Below are 27,996 nucleotides of genomic sequence, written 5' to 3' on the forward strand. Positions count from 1 at the left end.
GAGATGCAATGATGCTATAATTTATGTTTGGAGAGAATTGAGGGTGCATTGGGTTTGTGAGTTGGTAATATCTATACGAAAGACTACTATTTGTAAGGCTGTCAAGAACTGGCCAAGTTAAGTACACATTTGGCAAATATTGTCAAATGGGCAAAAACCTGTGAAAGTATTTATTGCAAATATGGATAGTCTGGGGGAGTTGACCTAGTGGTTAGGCCCTTGCCAAGTAAGCGTAAAAAATTCAGAACTCATGAGTTCCATTCTCACTACATAGTACTTCTTATCTCAAGTTACAAAATGTTCCTCGATTGTAAAAGAAAAGATCGGGCCCTGCTTGCAGTTCTCCAACGCTTTGTGGCTCCCTCTGCCTGGATCTCCCCTTGAATATCTGGCATAAGTTGTATAGTTTTTAATGTTGGAGGGTTCCATTACTGAGAGGATTGAGTGCCATTGTCGGTTTGGCATTTGCTTGGCAAGGTTCAACTTTTTGACGTGTATGAATAGATTGCATCATTCTTCTGCTGTGCTACCTGGTGGTTATCATTCAGGGCTGAACGTGAATGCATTTGTTCAAGTGTGATCACGAATAATGGTATATCGTGCAACACAATTGACATGCTTTATTTTCGTTTCGCTTGGAAGCCTTTATATTGAGAGCGATGATTGGAATCTCACCCCTAGACACCACCTTAACCAGGTGAGGACTAACAATTGGTGCTCGCTTCCGCATGTGGTCTGATTGCTCATAAGATTTTCGGACTATATCTTCGAGATTTGGCAGATCATTTGAGGTAGTCAATTGACACCTCGAAGGTGTGAGTATTTCCTCAATGTAAATAGGTTGAGTGGACAAGCCCAAAATGAAGGTCAGTTTTATCTTTTTGATGCATCAAGCATCAGACAACATAATGCAAAAATGTGTGATGCCTAAGCTTGATGATTGGTATGGAGTTAATGTACATAATCCTGAAAGTTGAAGGGAATACCAAAACATCGCCACATTAGGGGTGTTGTTGCAATAGCTTAAGCAATCAAGCTAATTTTCCATTTGAATTTTATTTTGGATGGATGAAATTAAACAAGTCTGCACAAAATTCTAGTATTTCTCGTATAGGTACATGGCTTTCAAAAAGAAGGCTCTTCATTGCAATAAAATTTCCCATATTTTTTTATTGCTTAAAGTTTATCAAGGTTAGTACTTGTTTTCCACCCAATCAAACTAACTCATTGCTAAATACATGAGCAATATATCCATTCTTGTTAAAATCCTTATTAGTCTGGAAATTTATCTTAGTGACGATTTCTTGATAATAATTTCAGTAACTCTATTGTTATGTTGTCAAAGAAGGGTAGATTTATCATTTCTATACTTAGTTTATTTGTGTACCTTTCAACACAAAAGTATATTCAAATTCTCTTCCAAAGTTCAAGGGTTTATTAGCAACGTTTGGTGAAATAATGAAACATAAGAGTCATTTGGGGGGAGGGTTGGGTATTTTGGAGTTCTTACTTATATTTGGGCATATAGACATGCATGAATACAAAATAAATATCCAACTATATGTGCATGTTATCAATAAATCAACACCATTCATGAGAAGGCCAAGGATCGACTTGGCCGGAATCATTAAAGGGGAAATGTTAGTTGCCATTCATCGAGATTATTATTATTATGTTAAACAACTTTAATAACTATTTGTCCATCGCTTAGGCTTGTTTTAATTTGTTTGTGGCTACGTGGATGTATTTGGTATACTTCAAAACATTTGAGTCCATCACTTTAAGGATACTTTACACCATCGCTCATGTAGAATACTTTTTTGCTCATTCTTGTCTACTTGTTTATTCTTTGAGTGATATATACTCACGCATGCACATATAGGTTCCATATTGAAGGTAAGGCAAGGACTACGTCTACTATATTCTTGAGGCATGTACACTCAAAGATGCACATACAATTGTTATAGGAAAAGTCATAATAGATTTGTTCTAGATTTTTTCGTCCTATTCACTGCCATTCAAACTTGCACATGTGCATAGTGATGGTAATGGGATATGTATGGTTCACATATGAATGCATTCATTTCGCGCTTCATAAGGACACTCTATAAAGAGGAATGTTGAAGCCATGGAACAAGAGCATCATAAATAATAGGTAAACTAGGGAGACGAAGTATGAGAAATGTTGGGGTAGCTATTGATTTCTCACCGAATAGCAAAAATGCTTTGCATTGGGCTATAGAAAACTTAATTAGAGATGGTGATAGTGTAATTATCATAATAGTGCAACCAAAGGGTGTTGAGCCAGCCATCCATTTGAAGACTTTATGGGTAGATCGCGGTTCACGTAAGTAATATGCTAAATTGTTGCTTTATATTTTTGTAGATACATATCATGTTTCCAAATCAGTTGATTATAGATTTTGTATCCACAGCACTTATTCCATTTGCTGAGTTCAAAGATCCAAAGACTCAAAAGGACTATGCAATTACTATAGACAACCAAGTCATTACGCACCTTGATAATCTCAATCTCCACAAGGATGTAAGATGTGACTTAAGACTCAAATAAGTTTTGTTTTGGGCAAGCAATCTGCTATTAGATACAAAGTTGTGTATATTACATATTCGTGAGAAATCATAAACATTTAGCTTTTACAAACCATGGTTCACCCTAGCATACAAAAGGGTGAAGAGAGATTATCCATATACATGGCACATGGATACAACATTCAAAATTAAATAAACCAATAGGAACAATAAATATGTATATGGAAAATGAAATGTATCCCCGATTCCCTTAATATATTTGAGCAAAATTTTGCACTTGATGTGTATAAGGGCTACACTTCATACATAGGTGTCATCATGTTTAGCACGTGTGTGTGTGGGGTGTTTGCATGCATGACATTAGACAGTAAACAATGACCAACAAAGTTGAAAGTGATTTATCACCCAATTTATGTTATTCGAGTTTTATAGATTTTTAGACTTGACAACCAAGCTAGAACAAGTTTTTTTAGCATATAGAACTTGCACACATTAGTGTGTCGTCATTATCATTTTGTTTCTCTATAAGCAATCATTTTCTAAAGGTAATTTGTCTTTTTATAAGGTGATCATTCACGTGAAAATTTATTGGGGTGATCCATCTGAAAAGATATGTGAAGCAACAAACAAAATACCTCTACATACCTTAGTAATGGGTAGTAGAGGACAAGGAACTATTAAAAGGTAAACGTCTAAGTAGACTATTCATGTATAATCCCACGTGCCTTGGATTTTTTAATGGAGGAATATGGGTAGACTCAAGATTTTGTCTCAATATGATCATCAATAATATCTTTAATCCATGTGTCAACATTCTCATGTGTCATTTCATATAAGAGTTAAATAGCTAATTAGGCACATTGTCTATGATTTTGTCTCAATAGCAGGACACTCGATTAAGTATAAAATCAATGTCTTCACTCATGAGTCGTGATTGATTACATATTCAAACATTTACCTTATCATAGTTCTAGCATTTAGATATACAAACATGGTGATGTAGTGATCAAGATTTTGCTTTGCAACATTTATTTGACATGTTTTCTAAAAAATATATAAAGACTGAATTTTCGATATAAAGATTGAAAACAATAGCATTGTGCTTATAAGTAACAATCGGCAACGGTTCGGTTCGGTTCGGTTCGGTTTGAGAGGGTCCAAACCGAACCGGTTTGGAACCGAACCATTAAAAAATGTTGAAACCTGAACCGAACCGAACCGAACCGCGAAACCTTTAAACCGAACCGTTAAACATTTTTCAAACCGTTAAACCATTAAACCGTAAAAACCGCGGTTTCGTGGTTCGGTTTCGGTTTTCAACATAGGTCAAATTTATTTTATTTTATTTTTAAATTTATAATATTTCACTATTTAGAATTTTTAAAATTTTTAAGATGTTCCTAAAATGTGAGAATAAGAGTAAAAATGAAAAGATTGTTTAAAAACAATTTTTAAAATTTTTTAGAATTTTTTTCAAAATTTTTAAAAAATAAAAAAAAATAAAAAATAAAAACCGTTTAAACCGCGGTTTTTGACTGCTGAAACCAAACCGAAACCGAACCGAACCGTTAAAAAAAACCTAAACTTGAACCGAACCGAACCGAACCGTTGAAACCGTTAAGCCGTTAAACCGCGGTTTCGCGGTTCAGTTCGGTTCAAACCGAACCGTTGCCGATTGTTACTTATAAGGGAATGCTAACAAATAAATAATGAATAAACAAGAGATTTGAATATATTTTGTTGAATGCGATGCCTCTCTTTAAGCACGACAAGAGAATAGAAACATATGAGTACTAAGTATGACCACATGTGAGATATGTTATTGTTACGTATAACTCATTTCACTCAATGATTTGGGAAAGAGATTCTTTAGACTTCGAAAGGTATTATGAATACCCGCCCAAAAAGACCTCTGCAATCTTTAAGATATAAACACATAACACATATTCTATATGTGTATCAAGGAAAGGCATACCTCGCAAATTTTAGTTTTACTTTGGGAATTAGTTCTTAAATATATGAAGGTGCCAAATTTTTATAGTTGTTACGCATACAACCATAACTGATCGTGAGATAGGTTTTCTGTAGTTTGTCCTAATCTTATAATGAGTATGTGCCGGTTAATTATGAAAGGAACGAGGATATGAATTGTAATATTCATTTCTACGGTGTGGGACCACTATTAAGTGTGTTATCAATAGACCACTTCAAATAAAGCAATCAAGTGTGAACACACTAGGACCTAGGGTTTTTGCATATATAAGGAGGCTACTTCTAGCTACCTTCCTATCAAGGAGGCTTGACTTGTGTTGAGACAATGATAATGTGGCTATGGCTCTTGTTAGCTAAGCACATGCGATCCTTGCAGAATCCAAGGTACGACTCGCATCAATCCTCAATGGTATGGGACATTAGGTTCGTGTTTGTCTCATGCCATCGTTAGTGATCGGGTGGTTTGGCACCCTTCTTTTATTTCTTGGTCAATAAATTCTTTATGTTTTGCTTAATTAATTAGTGGACTCTAACGATTGTGGATTAAACCTTGTGAGGGAGTACTACAATGACACTTCAATATATGGTTCAAGGATGTTTCGTGAAAACTTTAATGACCTTATACATGTTTTGTCAATTGCAGAGTTCTTCTCGGAAGCGTGAGCAATTATGTTGTCCATCATGCTCCGTGCCCAGTCATTGTTGTGAAGTAGCAAATTTATGGCCAAAACACCCTTATTAAGACCAATATCTAAAAAAAATTTGTTGTTAGACTTTTTATGGCGAAATTTCTATGGTCTTTTTGTAGTTCCTACGTTTCTACTTTTATTGTAGTTTATATACAATAAATGTGTATTTTGCCTTAATGTCCATTACATAGGTAATGCCATATAAGTGGTTCCTATTTGGTATATATGATGAATGTGTATGGCCTTGGGGGTTCTTATGTGAGGATCTTTTTGTATTTCAAGGCACACAATTTTTTTCTTCGTTACCTTTACCTATAAAGATTGCCTAGGATCGTTTGGCATGACTTTACAACATTGATTGTAATATTAGACTACTTTGTATATTGCCTTTGGCCACTTTACTTTTAATACCAATGGAGGATGTTTTTTCATGAAAAAAAAGACACAAATTTTTTTGCCAAGTTGTTTGGACAATGAAACAATTTCCATGACATGAACAAATCTTTTATATGTTCACTTCCACGTCTTCTTATGGTCATGGGCGTTCCCATCGGGGAACAAATTCCTCAACGTAAAAGAATCTTTACCATCATAAGATATAAAGATTTAATTCACGGTTAATCACATATTCAGAAAAACACGTGGACCATAAAAGAATAGCCACAAAAGAACAAAAGCATGCACGCCATGAGAAGTAGTTGACAGAATGGAAGCTTAAATTTCTCGTACGATCCAATACGAAAATTGCAAAGTTCTTTGGAAACAAGGCAAGGGGCAGAATTCCGATGGTCAAGTGTATAATCGGATCGTAAACAATCCAATGCGATAACCACCAACAATACAAAAATCAAACATAGGAAAACAATGCAAGTGCGTCTCGCATTGCCACACCATAATATACGAAACCAACATACAACTGTTGGTTACGGTTTATACACGTACATTGTCACACATCACATGAAGACATGGAAGTACCACCATACCTTGCTAGTATAAACATACATGCACATGCACATGCACACACACACACACATATAAATATATATAGCTCACTAGGATAAGCATACAACATACACATATAAATATATATAGCTTTAGCTTGCTAGGATAAGCATACATATATACACATGCACACACATATAAATATATATAGTTTGCTAGGGTATGCATATAGATATAATCATATATATACATACATATGCACACACACATATATAGTACATATATATATATGCAAATCTTCAAAAGAGAAGAGGCAAAAAAATGAAAAGCGAAAAAATGAGGAATACTACTAGTAAGATAAATTTATTGGTAATTCAACAGATTCAGGTCCCGCCGGGATTCGAACCCAGGTTATTGGATTCAAAGTCCAATGTGCTAACCACTACACTACGGAACCATTGATATTAAATAGTTCCAATATAATATTATCCATACTTAATCCATTCTTGTTTCTTAAACCGCAAAATCGACACAGCCTTATAAATCTTGAATGGAAGAATCCGCATAAGGTCCAACCCAATATGGTGTTTCGAAGAGAGATTCGCTGTGCCATGTCAAGGAATCTGCAGACAAGAATAGGTTACTTCTTTAGTACCTCCATTCATCCTTCAGCCATAATACACAAAGACGCTTCCATCTCTGAGGTAAGAAAACAGAGAAAATCCCGCCCTTTTAATGTTGATTGATTGTGTGTGTGTGTGTGTGTGTGTATCTTCTTTGAGGGTTTAATTTTCCTTTGGTTAAAACCCCGAGCTTAGTCTATATGATCATTTTGTGCTTCTCTTCCTGGGTTCAACGTGTCTCTTTTTCTTTCTTGGTTCATTGTTTTGGTTTTTACTCTTATTTTCATTGTTTATTTTATTTTTCTGGGTTCACCTTTTTTCTTCCAGTTAATGGTTTTTGGTTTTGAAATTTATTGGGTCAAATTTATGGGCGCTATTAAAAATTTTGGTTCAATATTTAAGTTTTAGTCTTTTTGTTGGGCTTTAATTCTTTATGGACCTTTATCTTTTTGGTTTAGTTTTCTTTGTTTAAATCTTTCTTGATTCCAATATTTTTGGGTTGATTTATTTCTCTTGAATGAATGCTATTGAGTTAAAAATTCCTTGGTTTAAATGTCTTATTGTTTTTGTTCTTTGCTTTGGATTTTAATTGATCTCGTTTTGATTTTTCAGGATGTAACTATTGGACCTTTTTGCACAGTTGGGTCTCAAGTGAAATTGGGGAAAGGCTGTGTATTGCATCAGAATAGCCACATTCATGGCAGAAGTGAGTTGGGCGAAAAATGCATCCTCTACAAGTAAGGGTGTTGGTGTTTGGAAATGGTTTCAAATTCATAAGAAGTTCTTTGAGATGTATTTTCTAATGTGAAACAAAAGAATCCACTCTCTCCTTCATGTTTCCTACAATGTTTTTGACATTCTTAGCTTATTTAGGTAACTTGGATCAACATATCTAGCTAGTTGCAACAAAGGGCAAAGGGGGCCATCAATCAGGAGGTAGAAGAGGAAACGTCAATCACCATTTTTATGGTTTCTTAGGGAAAAAAAACTCTGAAATACCCGAGTTTTTCTTCATGTACCCAAATGCCCCTAGGTTTCATTATTTCTTCAGATGCCTCTAAGATTTTGTTATTTCCTTGATTGGTCCAAATTTCCATAATTTTTTGTTATATCCCCAAAAGCCCTTGAAAATCCCCTCCTTGGTTCAATTATGAGTTTTGTTTAAGCAATCATATAGTCAAATTATATGTATTATCAGGAATTATATGGTCACGGACATTTGGGGGGAATAACAAGATTTTAGGGGCAATTGGGGAAAATAAAGAAAACAAAAGTAATATTTTAGATTCTTGTTAATAATTAGGTAATTAACTATGGGTTAATTGGTGTCTAATTATGTAAGTAGTTGATCACGTATGTGATTATGCAGCGGAAGATTATGTGATATGTGTGTGTATTTGTGTGAGAGAAGGAGAGAGAGGAAGTTACACTTATGAACAATAAGATGCACAGGGGATGATTAACAAGAGTGTAGCTAGATAACCTTTTTCTATATTAATAAACATTATCAAATATAAGAATACCCAGAATGAGTTATATATAGATCTCATGTGCAAGGGTGCACATGTGTGAGGAGAATATAGGTGTACTGGGAGTGGAGGATCTAGAATGTATCCCACTTAAGTACAAGGTCCTATTTAAGGCTCTAAGGTAAACAAACAAACTAGATTCTATCTAGGTAACTACTAAGTTACGTGGTTAACTAAATGGCTAAACTTAATTGAGCTTGATATCTCAACATGCCCCCTCAAGCTCAAGTGTGAGGCGTCCGGCGTTGTCCGGCTTTCGGTGTCGGCATTTCCATGGCAGTTTTGGTTCCTCCCGCTCAAGCCTATGACGAAGGCTTGTAGTGGTAAATGACTGAAGGCCGAATGCTTGCATCTCGTCAACCATGGCTTCCATCGCTTAGGGGTCATGAGCCACTTCTGTAAAGCTTTTGAGCTCTTGTTCGGCCCCCACCTTCATCGTGAAGGCATAATGATGGGCCATATACTTGTTGTAGCTGAACCGAGTGATTGGGTTCTTCTCTCAAGATGAGTGTTAGAGTTTTTTGTTTGTCAACGTGAGCGCTTTCTTTACTCCAAGTGTCTGCATAATGGGTACACCAAACTCACTATCTAATGAGTGAACCGACACATCCAAATCACTTTCTCGGGATGATCAACTTCATACTTGGGCATCTTACCTTTGCCTTTGTCCGATCCGGCCCATGGTCGAGATGTGCTTGGAATGCTTGAGGGCTCGTGTGGTCCAGTTAGCTCGGTAGAGCTTGGATTGTCCTTTGGTAAAGGACTTGGCCGAATATCATCATCCGAGTTGACGTCCAACTCTTCCTCAGTCGGACCGGATGGAGTTGAATAGGGTTCATACCATGATGTTGATTCGTCGAAAACTACGTCCCGACTCACCTGAACCGCTTGGGTCGAAGGGTTGAAGCACTTGTATCACTTTTTCTCGGATGAGTATCCTACGAGGATACATTTCTCTGACTTCACGTTGAGCTTCTGTTGTTTTTTGTTCGGGATGCGTACATCCGCAATGCTTTTGAACACTTTGAGGTGCGAAAGGATTGACTTCCTTCCAACAAAGATTCTCGTATGGAGTTAGCTCATGTACTCCATTAGTGGTGCACCGATTCATGAGATAGACGGTTGTGGATGCCACTTCGGCCCAATAGAAATTCGGCATGTGCTTCTCATGCATCATGGCGCGTGCTACCTCAAGTATGTGCCAATTCTTTCTTTCGGCTACTCCATTTTGTTGGGCTGTGTGTTGGCACAAAAATTCTCTCTGAATGCCTTCACCTTGGAGGTAGGAGATGAATTCGTTGGAGAAGTACTCCTTGCCTCCATCTGATCATAGGCATCGAATGTGTCGACCGGTTTCTTTTTCGAATTGGCTCTTGAGCTTTTGGAAGTGTGAGAGCGCTTCACTCTTCTTCTTCATCGGGAAGATCCACGTGTAGCGGGAGTAATCGTCGATGAAGGTGACGTAATATCGACATCCGTCGATCGTCGACGTTTGAGCCAGTTCCCATACATCTGAGTGGATTATGTCAAGGAGGCCTAGGTTACGTAGCTCTCCTTTGGGAATGGGAGTCGATGTTTGCCGAGTTGACATGCTTCACACACTCGGTCGACTCGTTTCAAATCAAAGGCCAGAAGTCCGATGACGACTCCCTTTGATTGCATCACTCGAAACCGTTGGAGATTGATGTGGCCGATTCTCTTGTGCCACAACTCGATGTTTGTCTCGGTTTTGAGACCTTTGGCATACATGGCCGATTTTACCTCGTCCGAATCGAGAATAAACATTCGGCCTTCTTTTCTTCCTCTAGCTATGAGTCGGCCATTCTTTTCTATAAAGCATCCTCCTTCGTTGAAACGGACTTGCATGCCTTGCTCCACGATTTGGCCAACTGAGACCAAATTCTTTGTTATTGTAGGAATGCGCAAGACATTTTTGATGCAATTGTTTTTGCCGTCTTTGTTGAATGGAACATTGCCAATGTGTCGAATGGGATGTGTGGTGTCGTCTCTCGTCTCTATGTAGCTAGGCTGATCCAGCGCTCTTAAGTCACGAAACCATTCTTGGTGTGACGTCATATGATTTGAGGCGTCGTAGTCAACGAACCACACGTCTTCTGAATTGGAGGTGCTAGTGGAGTCAGATGCCGACATAGAGTTAGCCTTATGTCGCATGACGAACAATCCACCGTAGTCTTCAAATTCGGAGTTGGTGGCGTAGTTTGTGAGTTGCCGGCTTGTGGAACTGACTTGCTTCTTTTCTTTCAACACTTCTCTTCGCGGTGGCCAATCTTCTCACAATAGTTGTAGGTAAGCGGCATGGTTTGCTGACCTTGTTCGGCATGGAAGCTCCCCCTTCTTTAGAAGGTTCCTCGATGGTTTCCGTCTTCTTGTCGAAGGTTTGAGTTCCCTTGGTGAGATGGGCCGGATTGAAATCTTCTACCGCCGTGACCTCGTCCTCGGCCACCATCTAAATTCGAGAAGAACATTTGGCCTTCCGACGTGTTACTCTTGGTTCGGACGTGGTTCTCTTCAACCGACAACATTGATTGAAGGTCGAAGAACGAAGGAGGATTTCCTCTCGCTAAGATTGCTGTCCTTATTGGTTCGAACCGTTGTGCGAGGCCGCCAAGCACACTTCCACCATTTCGTCCTCTTCAATGTTTATGTTGATAGAGCTAAGTGAGTCGTAGATGCTCTTGATCTTGACGGTGTAGTTTGACACAGACATATCCTTTTGTCGTATGTTGTTCAACTCTTGCCGGAGTTGAAGCTTGTGGGCGGTTGTGTTGGTGGTGAAGGTTTTCTTCAAGTTTTCCCACGCTTCTTTAGACGTCTCGGCGTCTCGAATGTGGCTAAGCATGTGATCATGGACACATGCTGCCAAACAATACATTATCCGACTTGCTCCTTGCTCCCATGTTGGGTAGTTAGCGTTTGTGATGTCGGGTTTGTTTTTGAGTGCACCATTGATGTAGCTCCAATACCCTTGGCCGACTAGGTATTGGTTCATCTTTTACTCCCAAGATGAAAAATTAGTCCAGTCTAGAGCTACCCATTTGTGTGTTAATGTTGATGTAGTGTCTTCCTTTTTGGCTTTTCTTCCTTTGGTCATGCACACATGCTATGTAGCAACAATAAAGTAGCGGATAGCCGGATTTGTCGTCGGCGTATCGAACACACAATCACAATGAATCGGGTGGGGTTAGTAGATATGCTAAACCACACGCTCTGATACCAGGTTAATAATTAGGTAATTAACTATGGGTTAATTAGTGGCTAATTATGTAAGTAGTTGATCACATATGTGATTAGGCAATGGAAGATTATGTGATGTGTGTGTGTGTGTGAGAGAAGGAGAGAGAGGAAGTTACACTTATGAACAACAAGACGCATGGGGGATGATTAACAAGAGTGTAGCTAGATAACCTTTCTCTATATTAATAACTATTATCAAATACAAAAATACCCACAATGAGTTATATATAAATCTCATGTGCAAGGGTGCACATGTGTGAGGAGAATATAGGTACAAAGGTGTAAGTCCTATATTAAATGTACTTGGGAGTGGAGGATCTAGAATGTGTCCCACTTAAGTACAAGGTCCTATTTAAGGCTTTAAGGTAAACAAACAAACTAGATTCTATCTAGGTAACTACTAAGTTACGTGGCTAACTAAATGGCTAAACTTAGTTGAGCTTGATATCTCAACAATTCTTAAATGTGATTTGCGTAGGTGTGCAAAAATGAGGTTCATTATGTAGCCCTTAAATTTGTGAGGTGTCCTAGTCCACAATGTGGGATTTGGTAAAGAGAAAAATTATGACACTTTTCTTTTTTATATAAAATTAGCCACAAGAATGCTCCATACCAATACATATGTAATGTGGGAATCATGTTGGACCAAAACATACTTTTTTTCTGGTGTTCTTGACCTTCTCAGTATTGTTTAGAAAACTTACTCTTGTGTGAGAGATAGTCCAAAACGTATTGCATTTTCCATTTACTTTGTTTCTTATTTATTTTGATCATGTTTCTATTTTGGTGGGGAACAGTGGTGCTATAGTGGGTTCCGACTTGCCAGGATGTACTGTAATAGGCAACGAGAATTCAATCGGTCACTATGCTGTTGTTGGTGTTAGATGCCAAGACTTGAAGTACAAGGTGTATAAAAGGTCCTTTGATGTCATCTAGCCTCCTCATTATTTTATTAAACATTCAAAGCATTTTCATTTTGTATTGTTTCTTGATAAAATCTCTTGCACTATTAATGGTGGTGCTTGTGTCATGTTGTGTTCTGTGGAAAAATATGCACAAAAAATTACGAGCAAAATTCGTTCTTTGTCGACTGTTCTAAAATGTGTCAAATTAGTAACTATTTGATTGTGGTGAAACCAATAAGAGAAAATTTGAACATAACATGGAAAAAGGTGCAGGACGGAGATGATTGCTATCTGTATATAGGTGATAACAATGATATCCGTGAATACGTGAGCATCCATTTATCTTCCAAATGCAATGATCAAACGGTATATGTCTCCTCACATTTCCTTATAGCTCTAAAAGAAAAAAACAAAAACTCCCAATAAAATATGATATCTTAAAAATGATGATGAACTGTAGAATTTTAGTGATTTGCGCACAGATAATCGGGAATGGAAACCTTATCATGGGGTCATGCCACATTGCTCATGATTGCAAACTTGGTAACAACAACATTTTGGCTAATGGTACTTTATTAGGCGGTCACGTAGTATTAAAGGTAATCATAACGGAAAACCATCCACATCTTGTATATGGAAATCCATATAGACTTCGAAAAAAGAAAAGCTTATCTTTGATGTTGATGATTAGGATCATGTTCACACTGGAGGAGGTGTAGCTGTCCATCAGCGATGTCATATCGATTCATATGCCTTCATATCTGGAGGATCAATGGTGCTAATTTTTATCATCATCTTCTGCTTGCTAGTTATCTGTTTTATTTGGGAGAATTACTTATAATACCACTGTAGTTATTGGGATTTACTAATAAAGCCATCCTGTGTTTCTGAAAATGACTGCATCACCATTCCCTTTTCACAAAGCTATTAATGAAATCAAAATATGGTTAAAAGCATCATGACATCATTTCAAGACTAATTTATAACGAAATTAGCATAATCGAACACATATTAATGCACAATGACTTGCATTAAAGACATAATTAAGAACAAAGTTAACCACTAATTTATCAAGCAATTGTGGATGGATTGGTGGTAAAATATGCTAATCAAATTATTAAATATTTGTTGTGAGGAGCATATATTGATTGGTACTTAATTATTGCTAATTGATTGTGATTATCTTTCTGAAAGAAAACGGTGATTTGGTAAATCTTAAATCTGGATTCTATTTTGGAAATTTTGATAATTATAACAGTGATATATTGGTAAATTTTGCCCTTATGTGCGTAGAAATGTGTTTGTGCAATGGGAAATTTTATTATTTTGGAAAATCAAAGGAATTGTGGACTTTTAGATTACTCGGGATGTTCCCTTGTATATGATGGTGTCTGGAGTTCGAGCTGAACTTTGTGGACTCAACTTGGAAGGATTGAGAAGGCAAGGGTTCTCTCCTGAAGAGGTAAAGCTGCTTTTTCCAGAAGAGTAGAAAAAAACATAAGAGAGATTATTGATAACAAGAAAAGGAGTTACCATACATACTATTGAAGAGAAAAGGAAGATTAACAAACTATCGAAGTCTTATGTAATGAGTAACTAACTACTCTTTGTATGTATATATGTATGTATGTATAGTTGGATGTCTATATGCATGTAATATAAGTCTGGATGCATGTTATGCATTTACATAACGTATGCATGGTATGTATTTATGTTACATATATTTGTATGGATTCACTTTTGTTTGTTCTTGATAAATAGAGGACATGAATGCTTGTACATGTTGTATTATATGCAGGTATTGGCATTGAATAGACATATACACATCTGGATCTATCAATATGTGTATATATATAGTGATTAGTTCTTTCATCAGCTGATTTTCCTTGTTGTCAAACCTGCATTATGCATTTTTTAATGTTAATTTCATCTTGTTGATGTTCTTCTCAGATGAGAAGCATTAAGAATGCTTACCGGAAGCTTTTCATGAGCACCGATCCAGAAGTGGGAAGTCTCGATGAAAGATTAATGAAAATGGTATGAAGTCTGTGTATGTTCAATTTTGAAAGGCCTAATCCCTTGGCCAAATACCCAATATTTTCATTATTTCCCCAAATGCCCCTAACTTTTCATTGTTTTTATGAATGCCCTTGGTCACTCACTACCTTTGAGCAAATTATATAATGCAATTCATGCACGTTTTTCTTTATTAACTGGGCTATTTCAGCAATTATATGGTCAATTCATCACTTTTTTCTTCTTATTGGGTGTTAACCAACAGGGGTATATCAGAGTTTTTTATTATTATCTGGAAGATACTAACAACATTTATCCTCTTAGGAGTCATGTGAGGAAATGATGGAAGTTGATGCAGTTGTCCGTCTGCTAAGCTCAATTAGAAGTTGTTTCAATGAAAACAGAAGAGGATTGTGCAAGTTTGGGCGTTGGAAATCCAAGTAATGACAATAGGGAAATGCTGCTTTGTGATGGATTTTGAAGCTAGTTCAATTATTGTGATTGTTTTGGCGTGGATTGATGTGGCACACACGCTATATGGCAAAAAGCATTGTTTGCAATCAATGGAGTTATGTGTAATGTTATACAATGTTTGGATTGCTAGGATTGCCCACATGATTGAATTCAATGATGGTGTCAAGATTGTATTCATCAGAATACTAAGGACAATATCTTGCTGAGGACATGTTCAAGATGTATCATGAAAGTTTCTCAATTTGGTTTGTTATGAAATGCATCAATATTTGACATGATTTTAGCGACATAATGCGTAGATATCCAATCCATGAGATGCTATTGTGGAGTGGAAATTGAGGCTTGGAAATCACTCAAGTATATTTCATTTGTAAAATTGCCCAAAAGTCAAAACCTCGAATGATCTCTCTCATCAATGTTGTTCCTCTTTCAATATTGTTACGTAACAACAATACCTGGTTTGCAATATAACGTTGGCCTTTTTGTATGACCAGAGTGATGTATGCTTATTGCTTTTGGTCTCACAATTGTCAACAAATGTAAAGCATGGCCCAATCTTGAAGGCCATTGGCTCATTAAAATTTAGGTTCTTTGTATCCTTGGAATGAAAGAAACCATTTCTTGAAAAGTATGCATATGAAATAAAACATTGCTTGTTGAGGAAATCAATGACAAGACACTTGATGGTTCACAATGGAAGGTGGTAAAAGATGTGAGGTGCTTGCATGTCAACCCAAGTAGTGGGTTGCTATCTTATGGATACTTTTGGCCATATTTGGTATTCATCGACGATTTTCAAGGACAAATGTGATATGCATGGTGCTAGTGTAATTCATTTCATTCTTCTGCCACCAAATCTTCATGCTCCTTGACATGGTAAAGGACTATTATGAGTTGTACACACATTGAGGGATTGACTTGGTTGAGTCAAAACATAGTTCATCTTGCTCATACACAACTATGGTATTTTAATGGTTATGTCCTAGCTAATTGGATGATTAAATATTGGCTTATGAAGTTGTTTCTTACTGCAATTTACTTGATCATTGAACCTCTAATAGAAGTCTCACAACAACATACAAGACAATATGAACAAAGACATGATGGGAATCACGTAAGAGAAACCTCAATTTGATCTTGGAAATATTTCCTTACAACTATGTACTTTAAAACTAAATGAACGATAGTGTAATGGCAAACTTTATGCACTATATTTTGGGAACTTTTAGATTGTTAGTTTAATAAGTCTGGTGCAATTGCACATGATTTTGTGCTCCTAAAATATTCTTTACAAAGTTTAGTTTGGACTTTGCCTTCATATATATAATCTTCCTTCATTCACATTTCTCCTTGTTTCATAGTCTTATAAAATGTCTTAGTCAGAGATCATGCATGCCATATGGTTTCTTCCTAAAAGTCGACTTTCTGATGTAACTTTCCACAACTTAATGCGGTGAAAATGGCAAAATACATGGTAAAGCAGATTGTGTGATCCATATAGAAACCTATAACAGAAAAGAACACATCATATACATTTTGTGCTTTAAAAAGTATCAACCATTATATTTCAAGCTCGAATTGGCGAGCTATTATAAAATTGTTGCTTTATAAGCAATTAACTATAGAAGCTTGTGGATGGAATTCAAATTTCTCTCTTGGTTCCTTTTTAACAAATGTTAAAGAAAAGGCGACCCCAAGAAATTGAGCATGCAATTGCTAGTTTTCAATATATTCATTTTCACTTGGAGATCATCCCCTTATCGTGTCTTAGATTAGTCAAGAGTATATTCCATGTCCGTGTTTTATTAACTTAAACTTTCACAAGGTTACTAGACAAAAACACATCTGGTGATTATGAAAATAAGCAAGCATATTGTTAAAAGTTTCTAATACATATATCAATATTTTTTTACTCCCTTTCCCCTTCATTACTTACATATAGATAAACATAGATTGAGAAACCCAAAAAAGAAACCTACGAATCCTGGGCAAACGAAAAATTTGATTTAGATATGAAAGACTAGGGTGTGGGTATGTTATCGGGAACATGCACATTCCATATGAACAATTATTCTTGGATGTGAATACGTGTCATGAGAGTCTGAGACAATAGAGGCTAAACCAAATACTTGATAACGGAAATCGATATATCAAGGGAATATTAAAATTTCATTATATGTTTGATTAGGAAGAATTTGCAAGTCATTATCTACAGCCCTTGAGATGTATATTTAGTTTTTCGACATAATGATCATGCATACCACTTTGGTTTAGAATATCGCAAACTAATGGGTGCGATTGACTTTTACAATTGAACACATCTAAGTTTCCCTTTATTTCCTCCAAATTGGCCCTACTCAATTGAGAATATAGGCTGATAAAGTAGATTACATAATTTAATTCTTCTAGAGAGGGGTCCAACTGACGACATGTAGAAAAAAGGAAACGTGGGGAGTGTATGGGGATATAACAAAAAAATCAAAGAACTATAATGAAAACATTTACTTATTTGAGTCATAAAAAATAAAAAGGTCAGTTTGCAAACATATATGGCAATGAATGTGGTTCGAGATTTGATAGTCATGGGTTGAAGAACATATCTTGCAATGCACTTGCTCTAAGATATCATATTCATGTTCACAACTTCTTCATTGTAACTAATATATCTTCGTCATGATTTCCTTTTAAGAAAACATTGAGACCGTTTTGACACACATTTAATGGGACATTAAATTCCATGCTATTCATATTGGTTCATGGGATTTCCAATTAATGTATTAGCAAGGTTACTTCTTCACCCACTAGATAAGATTGGAGCGAATGATTTTATTGCATAAAACTCGCATTTAAAGTTTGTATATCAAGTAAAACTTTGAAAGAAACTAGCACAGTTCGTGAAATGATGATACATGTGATCTACTAAGCACATGTTAACATTTTTGTCTTACAATTGTAGAACAAGATAGTAGGCTGAAGGGAACACCTATCATGTTCGTTTTAGCATTTCCCAAGGAAAGAAATGCTCTTGCAATTCAACCCCCTAGTTGTTGTTACAGAACATAACATTATCAATGAATACAAATTCGTTGGATAGAGATGGAACTTATTATGTAGGAGAGAACCTAACTTCAATGCTCCATACAAGGATATAAAAGTGTATAAGCCTTTCTACATATGTATTGTCAATTATATGCCCATCGATAGAAACTCATGTGTGAGACTGTGTTTATTCATTAACCATATATTGTAATTTTAACAAGTGTAAATTTAAATATTTTTCGCACATGGCTTGATAAGGTTGTCATTCTAACAACTTAATGAGATTGCCCATAGGCAAACTATAAATTAAAAATAATTCTTTTTAGGTGGCATCATAATGCATTCAAACATTCTTGTCAAGAGAAGATTTTTGGCAACAAACTGTCTTATCTTAGGTCGATATGGATATATCGAAACACAAGAAGTTATAAGAAATGTGGCTACGAACCACAATGTTTGAGGTTCAAATCCCTCGTCGCCCACAAGATACCAATCATCCCCGAAGTGTCCCTATGGTAGAATTTTGTGGATCATTATAGCTAATTGCAAAAATTTCCACCTCCATTCAATGAGGCATCCATGTATTATACAAACCTCCGAAATAGAGTACATTGAACACTAATAAGAAAATTTAGATCTGGAGTAAGAGGAATATAAACACTCGTAATGAGAGAACTCCACTAAAATCTACTCATGGACTTGGTCATTGGCATATATGATTGTTTTGTATATAGCATTAAATATCATATGATGCATCTATCATAGAATTCGATCGACGAGAAGGAAATAGTTACATGACTCAAATCCAAATTCAAAAAACACAAAGAATATATACACCATCTTAATGAATGTGGCATGGGCAACTTTGTCTTTAAACAAGGATGAGCTACAAAGAACATGCACAAAGCCAAAACCACAATGTTTGTGAACAAACTTATAGGAAGATATGAGCATGAGAATCACATGTAAGGTACTATTGCATTATAAAGAGAATCCAAGAATAAGATCAACACATACCAATCTACCAACTTCCTGGGAAATTGGTAGGTAACTTTTGACACAGCCCGAAACTTTTAACACATTTATTCTTGAGTTTCAATAATTTTGTTAAAGAACTTGTTTGAGATCTTTTGTTTTGTCTCAACTCGGGTATCTTCCTAGAATCTAATTATCACTCCAATTAAATACAATGAAATTTTCTACAGCAAGATGAGGTTCAATAACATTTTCTGTATGTTTAATACTCAAACCAATGTCATGTTTTCGGCATGTAAATAAGGAGTGGAAAGTTATAGAGATCCTTTAAACACTTTGACAATATTATATTACTAGAACTCACAAGCACTTCTAGACAAGCTCTTAGACAAGATGGAAAAAGAAAACCTTTGAACTTGAATCAAGCAAACATTAGTTATGTACATGTTTTACTATGGTAAAGAAGATTTACATTATTGATACCCATCTGTAGTTACCCATGGGAAAATGCCCCAATGGAATGAATTGTTATGGTCTACAAGCACAAAAATTAATCGAAGAAATGAAAATGCCACCCATATGTTTCAAAGTAACATCAAATGATGTCATGTAGAACCCTCTTTTTTTTATCATTATGATATGCTTTCTTCCTTCCTTTTTAATGAGTGTTCGAGCCCACCTATCTCGTAAAAAAGATAGACAGAGGTTTTACCATAATTCTACACTAGACTTCGGGATGGGTCTTTTTCTACAATTTAATGCATTTTGTGTGCCAAAGGTCTTCAAAAGATAAAGGAAGAAAAAAAGCAATTTGATTTTGCCCAATGTTGAATAACCAAAAGACTTCATATATGTATACCTTTCAAATTGATAGAAAAACAGAAAAACACACACACAAAGGGCTACTTCACGTTACGGGCTTTTGGACCATTTCTGGGTGGCATTCCCCGTATGAGATAAGTAAACCCCGCTAAGCTTAACTTCCCATCATTATGTCTAATCCAATCATGTAGAACAACATGTGTTGGAACAGTAGGTGGGATGCCCAGCTCCTGCATCGAGAAAATGTATCCAATCTTAGCAAAACAAAAAAACAAAGCTCTTCTAAGAAAGCACATAAAAACAAAAAAACACAATTCTTAACAAAAGCAGAAAAATCAACTCATATATTATTGACAAAAAAAAAAAACTATAGATCGGCTAGGCTGCTCTCCTATTAGGAGGCCACAGATCAGGCGGCTCAAATCCGTTCTTGCACCAAGAAAGAAAACAAAGAGTAACAAACACAAATTATCCTCTAATAATTTTAACTTCTGGTCTTTTTTAGGATACCCTCTCAGTTTTCCAAAATTACCAAAATGTCTCTTGTTCCTAGCTGGTGGTCTCAAAATGGACGGGTGATTTGATCATTTAAAACATAAAAACAGAGGGGTAGGGCAGGTATTCTGGTCATATTTAAAAAAGAAGTGATGTCATGAAAAATGGAAATACATATATAGGGGTATATATGGAAATTTTTTCCAAACAAAAATAAACATAAACAATGGATTGGAGCTCCCCCTGCTTTAGTTATGACTTACTTTCGCGAGGTCTTCAACAATCACAACCCGATTGTCTTCTTGATCAAAGATCTGATATGCAGCCTGCGCCTGTCTCTCCCAACTATTTTCTGGCCCCTCCAATTGAGCAATATTCATTGCGGCGGCACAGAACTCTTCAAAATCCATCTTGAATGGGCGTGCATCCATCTGTAATGATTTGAAGGTTTTCATATATTTTTTTATAAACCAATATTTAACATCATCAAAAACAAATGTCCACATTTTATTACTTTATAATGGCATATTAAAATTGTTGAAGAAAATATTCTACAAGTTTTTATGATTAGATCCAAGAGTAACACCGTCAAAAATCCGCATGTTTTGCTTAACCAATTATTAATTTAAGTCAACAGCCTCAAAGAAAAATTCCACATGCGTTTTTTTATCAATATATTGATTCACAGTAGCATTGTCAAAGAACATTTCTATATGTCATTATCAATAGACACAATTGAGACATTGTTGGGAAATCCACATGTTTTATCAACTTATAGATCCAATCTTAACATTGTTGAAGAAATTTTCCACATTTTTTTCTCAACTTTTAGACCCAAATTGTGACGTTGTTAAAATAATCCATCCACATGTTTTTGTCAATAGATCCATATGACATAGTTCAATCTTGATGATTTGGTGAAATTCTGATACATTTTTACAAATAGATCAATATGAAATAAGCAGAATAGTAGAGAAAATCCACATTGTTTTTTGTTTTCTAATCAAAAGATCCATATAAAATTCACACAAAATACATACCACTGCAATCATATCAAACATCCGGGATTCTTTCAGAGCATCAGTCTCAAGGTTGGTTAATGCCTATTATAAGGAAATAACAACACAAGATTTATTAGATGTAGTTTGCTGCAACAAAAATTCATGGGTTCTTGCAATATTATAATTGTAAGAGTCGTCATTCTGAATTCAAATCTGTTTTCATTTGTTTCTACAAAGAATACATAATATTTTTATTATAGCCAAGTCAATAATTTAATTAGATAGATTATTGTTTATTCCTCCATCAATCTGTCTTCTGGGTTTTCTAAAGGTTCCTTCATCAATTTGTTCGCATCACATTTTTGGCTTTGAAGTTTCATTTTCACTCACAGATTTGAAGTTTTCCAACGTTATTTGACCATTTCTGTTTGGTTTTAAGTGTTTGAATTGAGCTCGTAAATAGAATAGATCATCTTCCGATAAAGTCTTTGCCAGTGCCTGATGCTTGTTAAAAAAGAAGAACATCAAACAAGTTAAAATGAAATATCAATCCTCACAAATGAGCCAACATGAAATTACAAACGAAAAAAATACTAAATGAATGGATGAACCAACATTAAGATTAATTTTAACTGATATTTTGAAACTTCTATTTACCTTCAATGCTGCCCTCCTCAATAAAGTGGACCTGAGGTAGAACTTGACTAGTTTGTACATCATGATATCAAGTGGAATGTTTCGCTGCCCTCGTATCCATGGATGAGCTGATAATATCAAGGAGAATGCAAACACATTAAGCTCTAGAAAAACGTGAAGGAAAAAAAATATATAAATACCTCTCCCCAAATTGGAATATTTTACCAAAATATCAGTAACTTTTCAAAAAATGACCAAAAAACAGCTCTCAATTACAAAGTTCACTAAGCATATCTGGATAAATATGTCCAGCAAGTTTGGGGATATTTTGGTGTTTTGTCAACATTTGAACAATATCAGCTTCAGGACAAAAATGCAAACCAATAATAGGGTTCATAAAGAAAGACAATGTACCCAATGCTTGGGCAGCAGTCAATCTTTTATGGCGATCTTTATTCAAAAGGCGCTTCACAAAGTCCTTGGCTTCTGCTGAAATAGAAGGCCATGGTTCCTCATCAAAATTGGGAGCAGTTTTAAGCACCGACTTGAAAATGCCTGATTCTGTCCGTGCCCAAAATGGCCGGCTACCACAGAGTAGAATGTATGTTATCACACCAACACTCCACACATCTGCTTCCATACTATATGATCGATGAAGAACCTCCGGCGCAACATAATATGCACTTCCAACTATATCATTGAGCCTCTCATCTGTCACAAAGAGAGTAATTTATTTATTAGCATAACCAAACAACTCCACCACATTGGGGGGAGACAAATATCTCACCACTAATCAATGGGGAGGTGAGTCATCCAGATGTACAAAAGAAGAGCGAGTGTGGGTGGCAGAAGACACAAGGTAAATCACTTCAAAACGTACCTCATGGGTTCTCTCAAGCTAGAATGACATTAATATATTCATGGGCCTTTCTAGCCAGGATGGCATTAATATCCTCTATAGCAAGTTAGTACCTATAGAGTGCAAAGAGTGTCCGATCTCAAAGGGGTGTAGCTTTCTTGATGTTGCGGTGTCATTTTGATCTTCTCAAGATGTTCATATAACATTTCATTTCATTTCCATCCTATCATAAACAGGTGCCTAATAAGAGAATTCCTCAGTGGCATATAATGAGCAGCTCATCCAATATTGATGCAGAGGTCTTTGAGTCCTAGGATTCTAAGTGAAGAAGCATCTTCACTTTCACCGCATATTCAATCTAACTGCTAGTGGTTTTTTCAAGCTTTTTATAATAGACAAAACTTAAAAGGGGTTGCCTTAGGATCCATTTGTTTTTTAATCTTCTTCGCATTCTCTTTGCAAGTAACAGGAATACATGCCATATTTTAAAGAGGCTCGAATGCTTAATTTTTCAGTATCTTACAGAATCATTGCCAAACAAATGCACAATTCACCTCGCCTTATGAAGAAATGGGTGATATAAATATTGTCAACTAGGTGCTACAAGATCCTTTTGAAGAGGCCAAGTTTATATAGTCTTCTTTTTTTCGATCATCTGGTCAACAGCTATTACAAGCTTTGTATCTAATAAAAGGGCTACCCTTAGAGTTGGGTCTTCTTTGCATTATCTTTATAAGCAGAGAAAAAAATACCAAGCACTCCAAGAGAAAATTAACATTTCACAAGAAGATTCTCATGAGACATAAAAACATGCAAAATAAAATTCACATTCACCTGGTCTTACGAAATCAGATAGCCCAAAATCAATTGCCTTAAGTTGTGAATCTTCGTCTTGTGTGGAGAATAGAAAATTCTGTTGGTAGCATCATACATACACATAGATTAACCACATCTTAATTCAAGGCTTCGTGTTGAAATTTGCATTGGTCTAAATTGTGAAATTTCCCATTTTAGAATATACCTCAGGCTTTAGATCACGATGCACTACGCCTTGAAGGTGACAAAATGACACAATGCTAAGAATTTGCACTGTTACCAGTTTTGCATCTTCTTCAGAATATTTTCCACCCCTGACAAAATGAAGATAAAAAGTGTGCAGTCAATAAGGCACACACAATAAAGAGAAATGTGAAGTGAAACTTTCCTAATGGACCATCCTCTCGTACCTTGATAATATACGATCTAATAGCTCACCACCTTCACATAACCTGCAACAAAGGAAAAAGAAACAGATGATGTTCTCAACTTTAAAAAGTCTTGAGATGCTTAATAAGTCTTGAAATCATCAGATGTAATAATATTCTTTTCAGAGGGCATTGTTTACAGAGGGCTTACTCCATGACTATGTACACATTTGTGTTATCCTCACAAGCATCATAGAACTTCACGAGATTAGGATGCCCAGATAATGCCTTCAATATTTTGACCTCTCGTTTGACATCCTCGATTGATATTGCAGTGGTCATCTGAAACAATCAGCAAAATCTCTTACAGACAGCATTTTTTGCTAAATTGATGGACCTGAAATGCTTCATGAATTGCACCAATCAATTTATATAGAATTAGATTAAGCCATGCATATGGTTATCATATCTTAATTATCTTGACATATCCCAACTCAAGCTACTCAATTACAGGTCAGTGTGCATTCCCGTCATTTGAGGAAATCAGAAAACATTTTTGAAATGCATTTATTTGCAATATCAGCAAGCCTGCAAAGGAACACTATCTATAACTAGAAGTGTGATCATTCAATGCATGGGATAATATAAGAAGTTATGCAGATGATCAGACATGATATCGGTTATCATATCTTAATTATCTAAACACACCCACAATTCAAGCTACTAAATTACATGTCATTCATAAGTTTAAACTCCGCTTGTTTGAGGCAAGAGGTCAAACGATATTGATTGTGAAATATCGGGACACTACCTATGTCTTCAAAGGGCAATCATTCTGAAAGGGACATTCATAGAAAGAAATTCATTCTGTGATTCTCCTCTTATGAAACAGGAACTCTAGAAAAGACTATTCAAAAGCCAATAATCTGAAGGTTTCAACAACAGGTTTTTAACAATCGGTATTTCAATGAAAAGTATCTTCTCTGCCCATCTTGAGGCCCCACTCTCAATTTTTAATTATGATGCAAAAACAATGTCCTGAAGCTTATATCCAAGTGGTGATAATATCAAGCTTATATAACAAGGAATGTCTTTGCCTATTGAAGCTTTGCACCAAAAAAATCCATTATCATAAAAAACCAATGCCCATTAGTCTTGTTTCTTGCAAACAGGATTACTTTAAGATTCCAATGACAAAAGAGGTTTATCATAAGCATTTTTTGCGCTTGAATGGGAAATTTGAAATCCCCAATCTTTTCCACTGTGATGGAAAATCGAAGCTCAGAAGTCTTGTTCCTTTCAATTAAGGTTTGTTGAGATTTTGAGATTCCAATGACAATAAGAGGTTTATGAGAAGAATCTTCTATCTTTGTGTTTTGAAACCCCAAATCTTTTATTGTGATGGAACATCAATGCCCAAAATGCTCGATTCGGGTTAAGTTCTGAGATTCCAATTATTAAAAATAAGACTAATGAGAGTGAGGGAGGGACTGACCTTTGCTTTGGAGATAACCTTGACAGCAACAGAGAGACCTTTGTACTCGCCCTTCTTAATTTTAGCCCGGCATGTGTGGCCAAAATGACCTCTTCCAATCTCATCTCCAAGCTCGTACTTCGCATCAAACCTCTTGTAGTAACCAAAGCTCTTATCTAAGGGCTTATCGATTTCTTGACCTTCGGGGATAGAATCACTTTTAGGCCGACTAAACCGCTTGGCGAGGGCGGCTTGGATGTGCTTAGCTGGGGATGGGGGGGGAAATGGCCTCTTAACGGCGGGAGAAGCAACAGCCGAAGAGGAAGTTGAGCAAAACGGAGAGGTTGTCGAAGCTCGGAATGGCGACCGGAATGGCGATGTCCAAGTGGATGGAGAAGATGGAATGAGTGCCCTCCATGGAGACTTGGGTGGCAATGATGAGCCCCCCCCTGCTCCTCTTGAATTTGAATTTGCTGCTGACGATTGTGTGTATTCTGTTTCTAAATTAGGATTAGGAATGGGGTTAGTGTATCCACCAGAGGGTTGTTCTAGCCTGTTTTGCTCCTCCTGAACTGATGATAGGTTCTTCCCGTAGCAGATACCCATTGCATCTCAGAGAGAGATCCAGCCCTGCGTTTGTGTATCTGTCATAAAAACAGATATGTATTTCTTTGTTGTGTGGAATTGTGAGGGAAGGATGGCGATAAGGGTAATTTATGGTTGCATCGTTAGGGTTTCTGAAGACCTAACAACGTCTTTTATGGTTTCTGAGGACCCAATATGGTTTTTTAGCGTTTCTAAGAAGTCAATTAGGGTTTCCGAGGACTTAATAAGCGTATGTGAGGTCGGCCCTGGAAGGTTTTCTAGGGCTCCTGCGCACCTAATGGGGGTTCCTGAGGACCCAACAATGCTTTCGTGAGCTTCTGAGGACACAAAATTGTAAGGTCCCCAGAACCCAACAAGCTTTTCTAGGGTTCCTGATGACCTAATTAAGAATTCTGGGAGCCCAATTAGGGTTCCTGATACGGTTTCTTAGGTCCACTGTTAGGGTTTCTGAGAGCCCAACAAGGTTTTTGAGAGGGGGGAGGATTCTAAAGGCCCATTAAGGCAAAAGGTGCGTTTTTCAGGGCAGAACCCATCAACAATATGGCGCGATGGATCCGGACTGTTGAGAGAGAGAGAGAGAGAGAGAGAGAGAATGGGGGAGGGGGAGGTTATGGGCTCTTCTGCTTCCTCCTGCTTCAAAAGGAGGAGAAAGAAAAACAAAAAGGCACAGAAAGAAAAATGGAAGCAGAAGGAGAAGAAAGGAATTGAGTCTCTCTGTTTCTCTCTCTCTGTTTCTCTCTGTGTCTCTGTGTTTAATGGTGAAACTTGCGTGACTAGGCTACCCCAGAAAGCAGGAGGAGGAAGAGGAGGAGGAGGAGGAACCCTCTTTCTTCTTTGTCTACATTTACTATTGAAGGTAGTGGCTCTCTGGTCAACCTCCAATTTCTGAAGCCATACATATATATATGTATACAGTATATGTATATGTATATGTATATGTATATGTTATATGTATATGTATATGTATATGTATATGTATATGTATATGTATATGTATATGTATATGTATATGTATATGTATATGTATATGTATATGTATATGTCTATGTATATGTGTATGTGTATATGTCTATGTCTATGTCTATGTCTATGTGTATGTGTATGTATATGTCTATGTGTATGTATATATGTGTATGTCTATGTCTATGTCTATGTGTATGTATATATGTGTATGTGTATGTGTATGTGTATGTGTATGTGTATGTGTATGTGTATGTGTATGTGTATGTGTATGTGTATGTGTATGTGTATGTGTATGTGTATGTGTATGTGTATGTGTATGTGTATGTGTATGTGTATGTGTAAGTGTATATATGTGTATGTGTATGTGTATGTGTATGTGTATGTGTATGTGTATGTGTATGTGTATGTGTATGTGTATGTGTATGTGTATGTGTAAGTGTATATATGTATATATGTATATATGTATATATGTATGTATGTGTATGTGTATGTGTATGTGTATATATGTATGTGTATATATGTATGTGTATATATGTATATATGTATTTATGTGTATATGTACCACTTCGCCTCCTCCTCCTCCTCTCACTCGCCCTGAGTTTTGAGACCCCGCTTGTCCTTCCTCTTCACCTCCGGCCTCTTTGTGTGCCTGTCATCACCTCTCTTCCACACCGAATGTGTTGTCACATTGGAATCGTTTCCCTCTCATCCATGGCCCCCACTCTTCGGGCATCCTAATTATGTATAGCCTTTTTCGAACTCCATGACGTGTTGGCCTCGACTCCCATATATCAGTGTCCTTGTGGACAGACGCTCTAAAGCCGAATTTCCCCTCCCCTTTTGGTTCGGATATGGGAGGCTTCACTTCATTTTTTGGCGCATGGTGCTCTTTCAAACACCTGCCTCATGTAGTGACTAGGCAACAAGTTGAACCACCACACTTGGTGGCCTTCCATCCATGGATGGA

General features: G+C 36.5%; 3 protein-coding genes and 1 non-coding gene across 5 annotated transcripts; 2 read left to right on the forward strand and 2 right to left on the reverse strand.

The window, feature by feature from the left end:
* The first annotated feature begins 2,091 nt into the window (after positions 1-2,091).
* On the forward strand, positions 2,092-5,287 carry LOC147861666 (universal stress protein PHOS32-like). 2 transcript variants are annotated; one of them, XM_087322031.1, is made up of 4 exons: positions 2,092-2,347; positions 2,436-2,506; positions 3,116-3,234; positions 5,186-5,287. In XM_087322031.1, the coding sequence occupies exons 1-4, from the start codon at positions 2,176-2,178 to the stop codon at positions 5,253-5,255; spliced, it is 432 nt and encodes a 143-aa protein (XP_087178157.1). In that variant the 5' UTR covers positions 2,092-2,175; the 3' UTR covers positions 5,256-5,287. The 2 variants fall into 2 exon arrangements, with proteins under 2 accessions (XP_087178157.1, XP_087178156.1); XM_087322030.1 differs by having other exon boundaries at positions 2,095-2,347; positions 2,436-2,545.
* A 1,271-nt stretch (positions 5,288-6,558) lies between these two features.
* Positions 6,559-6,630, reverse strand: TRNAQ-UUG (transfer RNA glutamine (anticodon UUG)). The gene has a single exon. It is a non-coding gene; the product is annotated as a tRNA-Gln (tRNA).
* Positions 6,631-6,709: 79 nt separating this feature from the next.
* LPXA (bacterial transferase hexapeptide repeat-containing protein) lies at positions 6,710-15,250 on the forward strand. The gene is made up of 9 exons (XM_087322854.1): positions 6,710-6,877; positions 7,409-7,533; positions 12,378-12,486; positions 12,759-12,851; positions 12,968-13,084; positions 13,177-13,260; positions 13,843-13,947; positions 14,436-14,522; positions 14,826-15,250. The coding sequence occupies exons 1-9, from the start codon at positions 6,755-6,757 to the stop codon at positions 14,943-14,945; spliced, it is 963 nt and encodes a 320-aa protein (XP_087178980.1). The 5' UTR covers positions 6,710-6,754; the 3' UTR covers positions 14,946-15,250.
* Positions 15,251-19,410: 4,160 nt separating this feature from the next.
* LOC147861669 (CDPK-related kinase 1-like) lies at positions 19,411-26,676 on the reverse strand. The gene is made up of 11 exons (XM_087322998.1): positions 25,482-26,676; positions 24,198-24,328; positions 24,029-24,070; positions 23,824-23,932; positions 23,637-23,715; positions 22,358-22,654; positions 21,965-22,071; positions 21,698-21,805; positions 21,347-21,409; positions 20,570-20,737; positions 19,411-20,041 (listed from the first exon to the last, which is right to left on the reverse strand). The coding sequence occupies exons 1-11, from the start codon at positions 26,064-26,066 to the stop codon at positions 19,892-19,894; spliced, it is 1,839 nt and encodes a 612-aa protein (XP_087179124.1). The 5' UTR covers positions 26,067-26,676; the 3' UTR covers positions 19,411-19,891.
* Positions 26,677-27,996: the final 1,320 nt, after the last annotated feature.

The sequence above is a fragment of the Azolla caroliniana genome, unplaced genomic scaffold (genome assembly GCF_043228905.1).
Source record: "Azolla caroliniana isolate FFs.n. ecotype wild unplaced genomic scaffold, voAzoCaro1.0.p SCAF_7, whole genome shotgun sequence".
Classification (NCBI taxonomy): domain Eukaryota; kingdom Viridiplantae; phylum Streptophyta; class Polypodiopsida; order Salviniales; family Salviniaceae; genus Azolla; species Azolla caroliniana.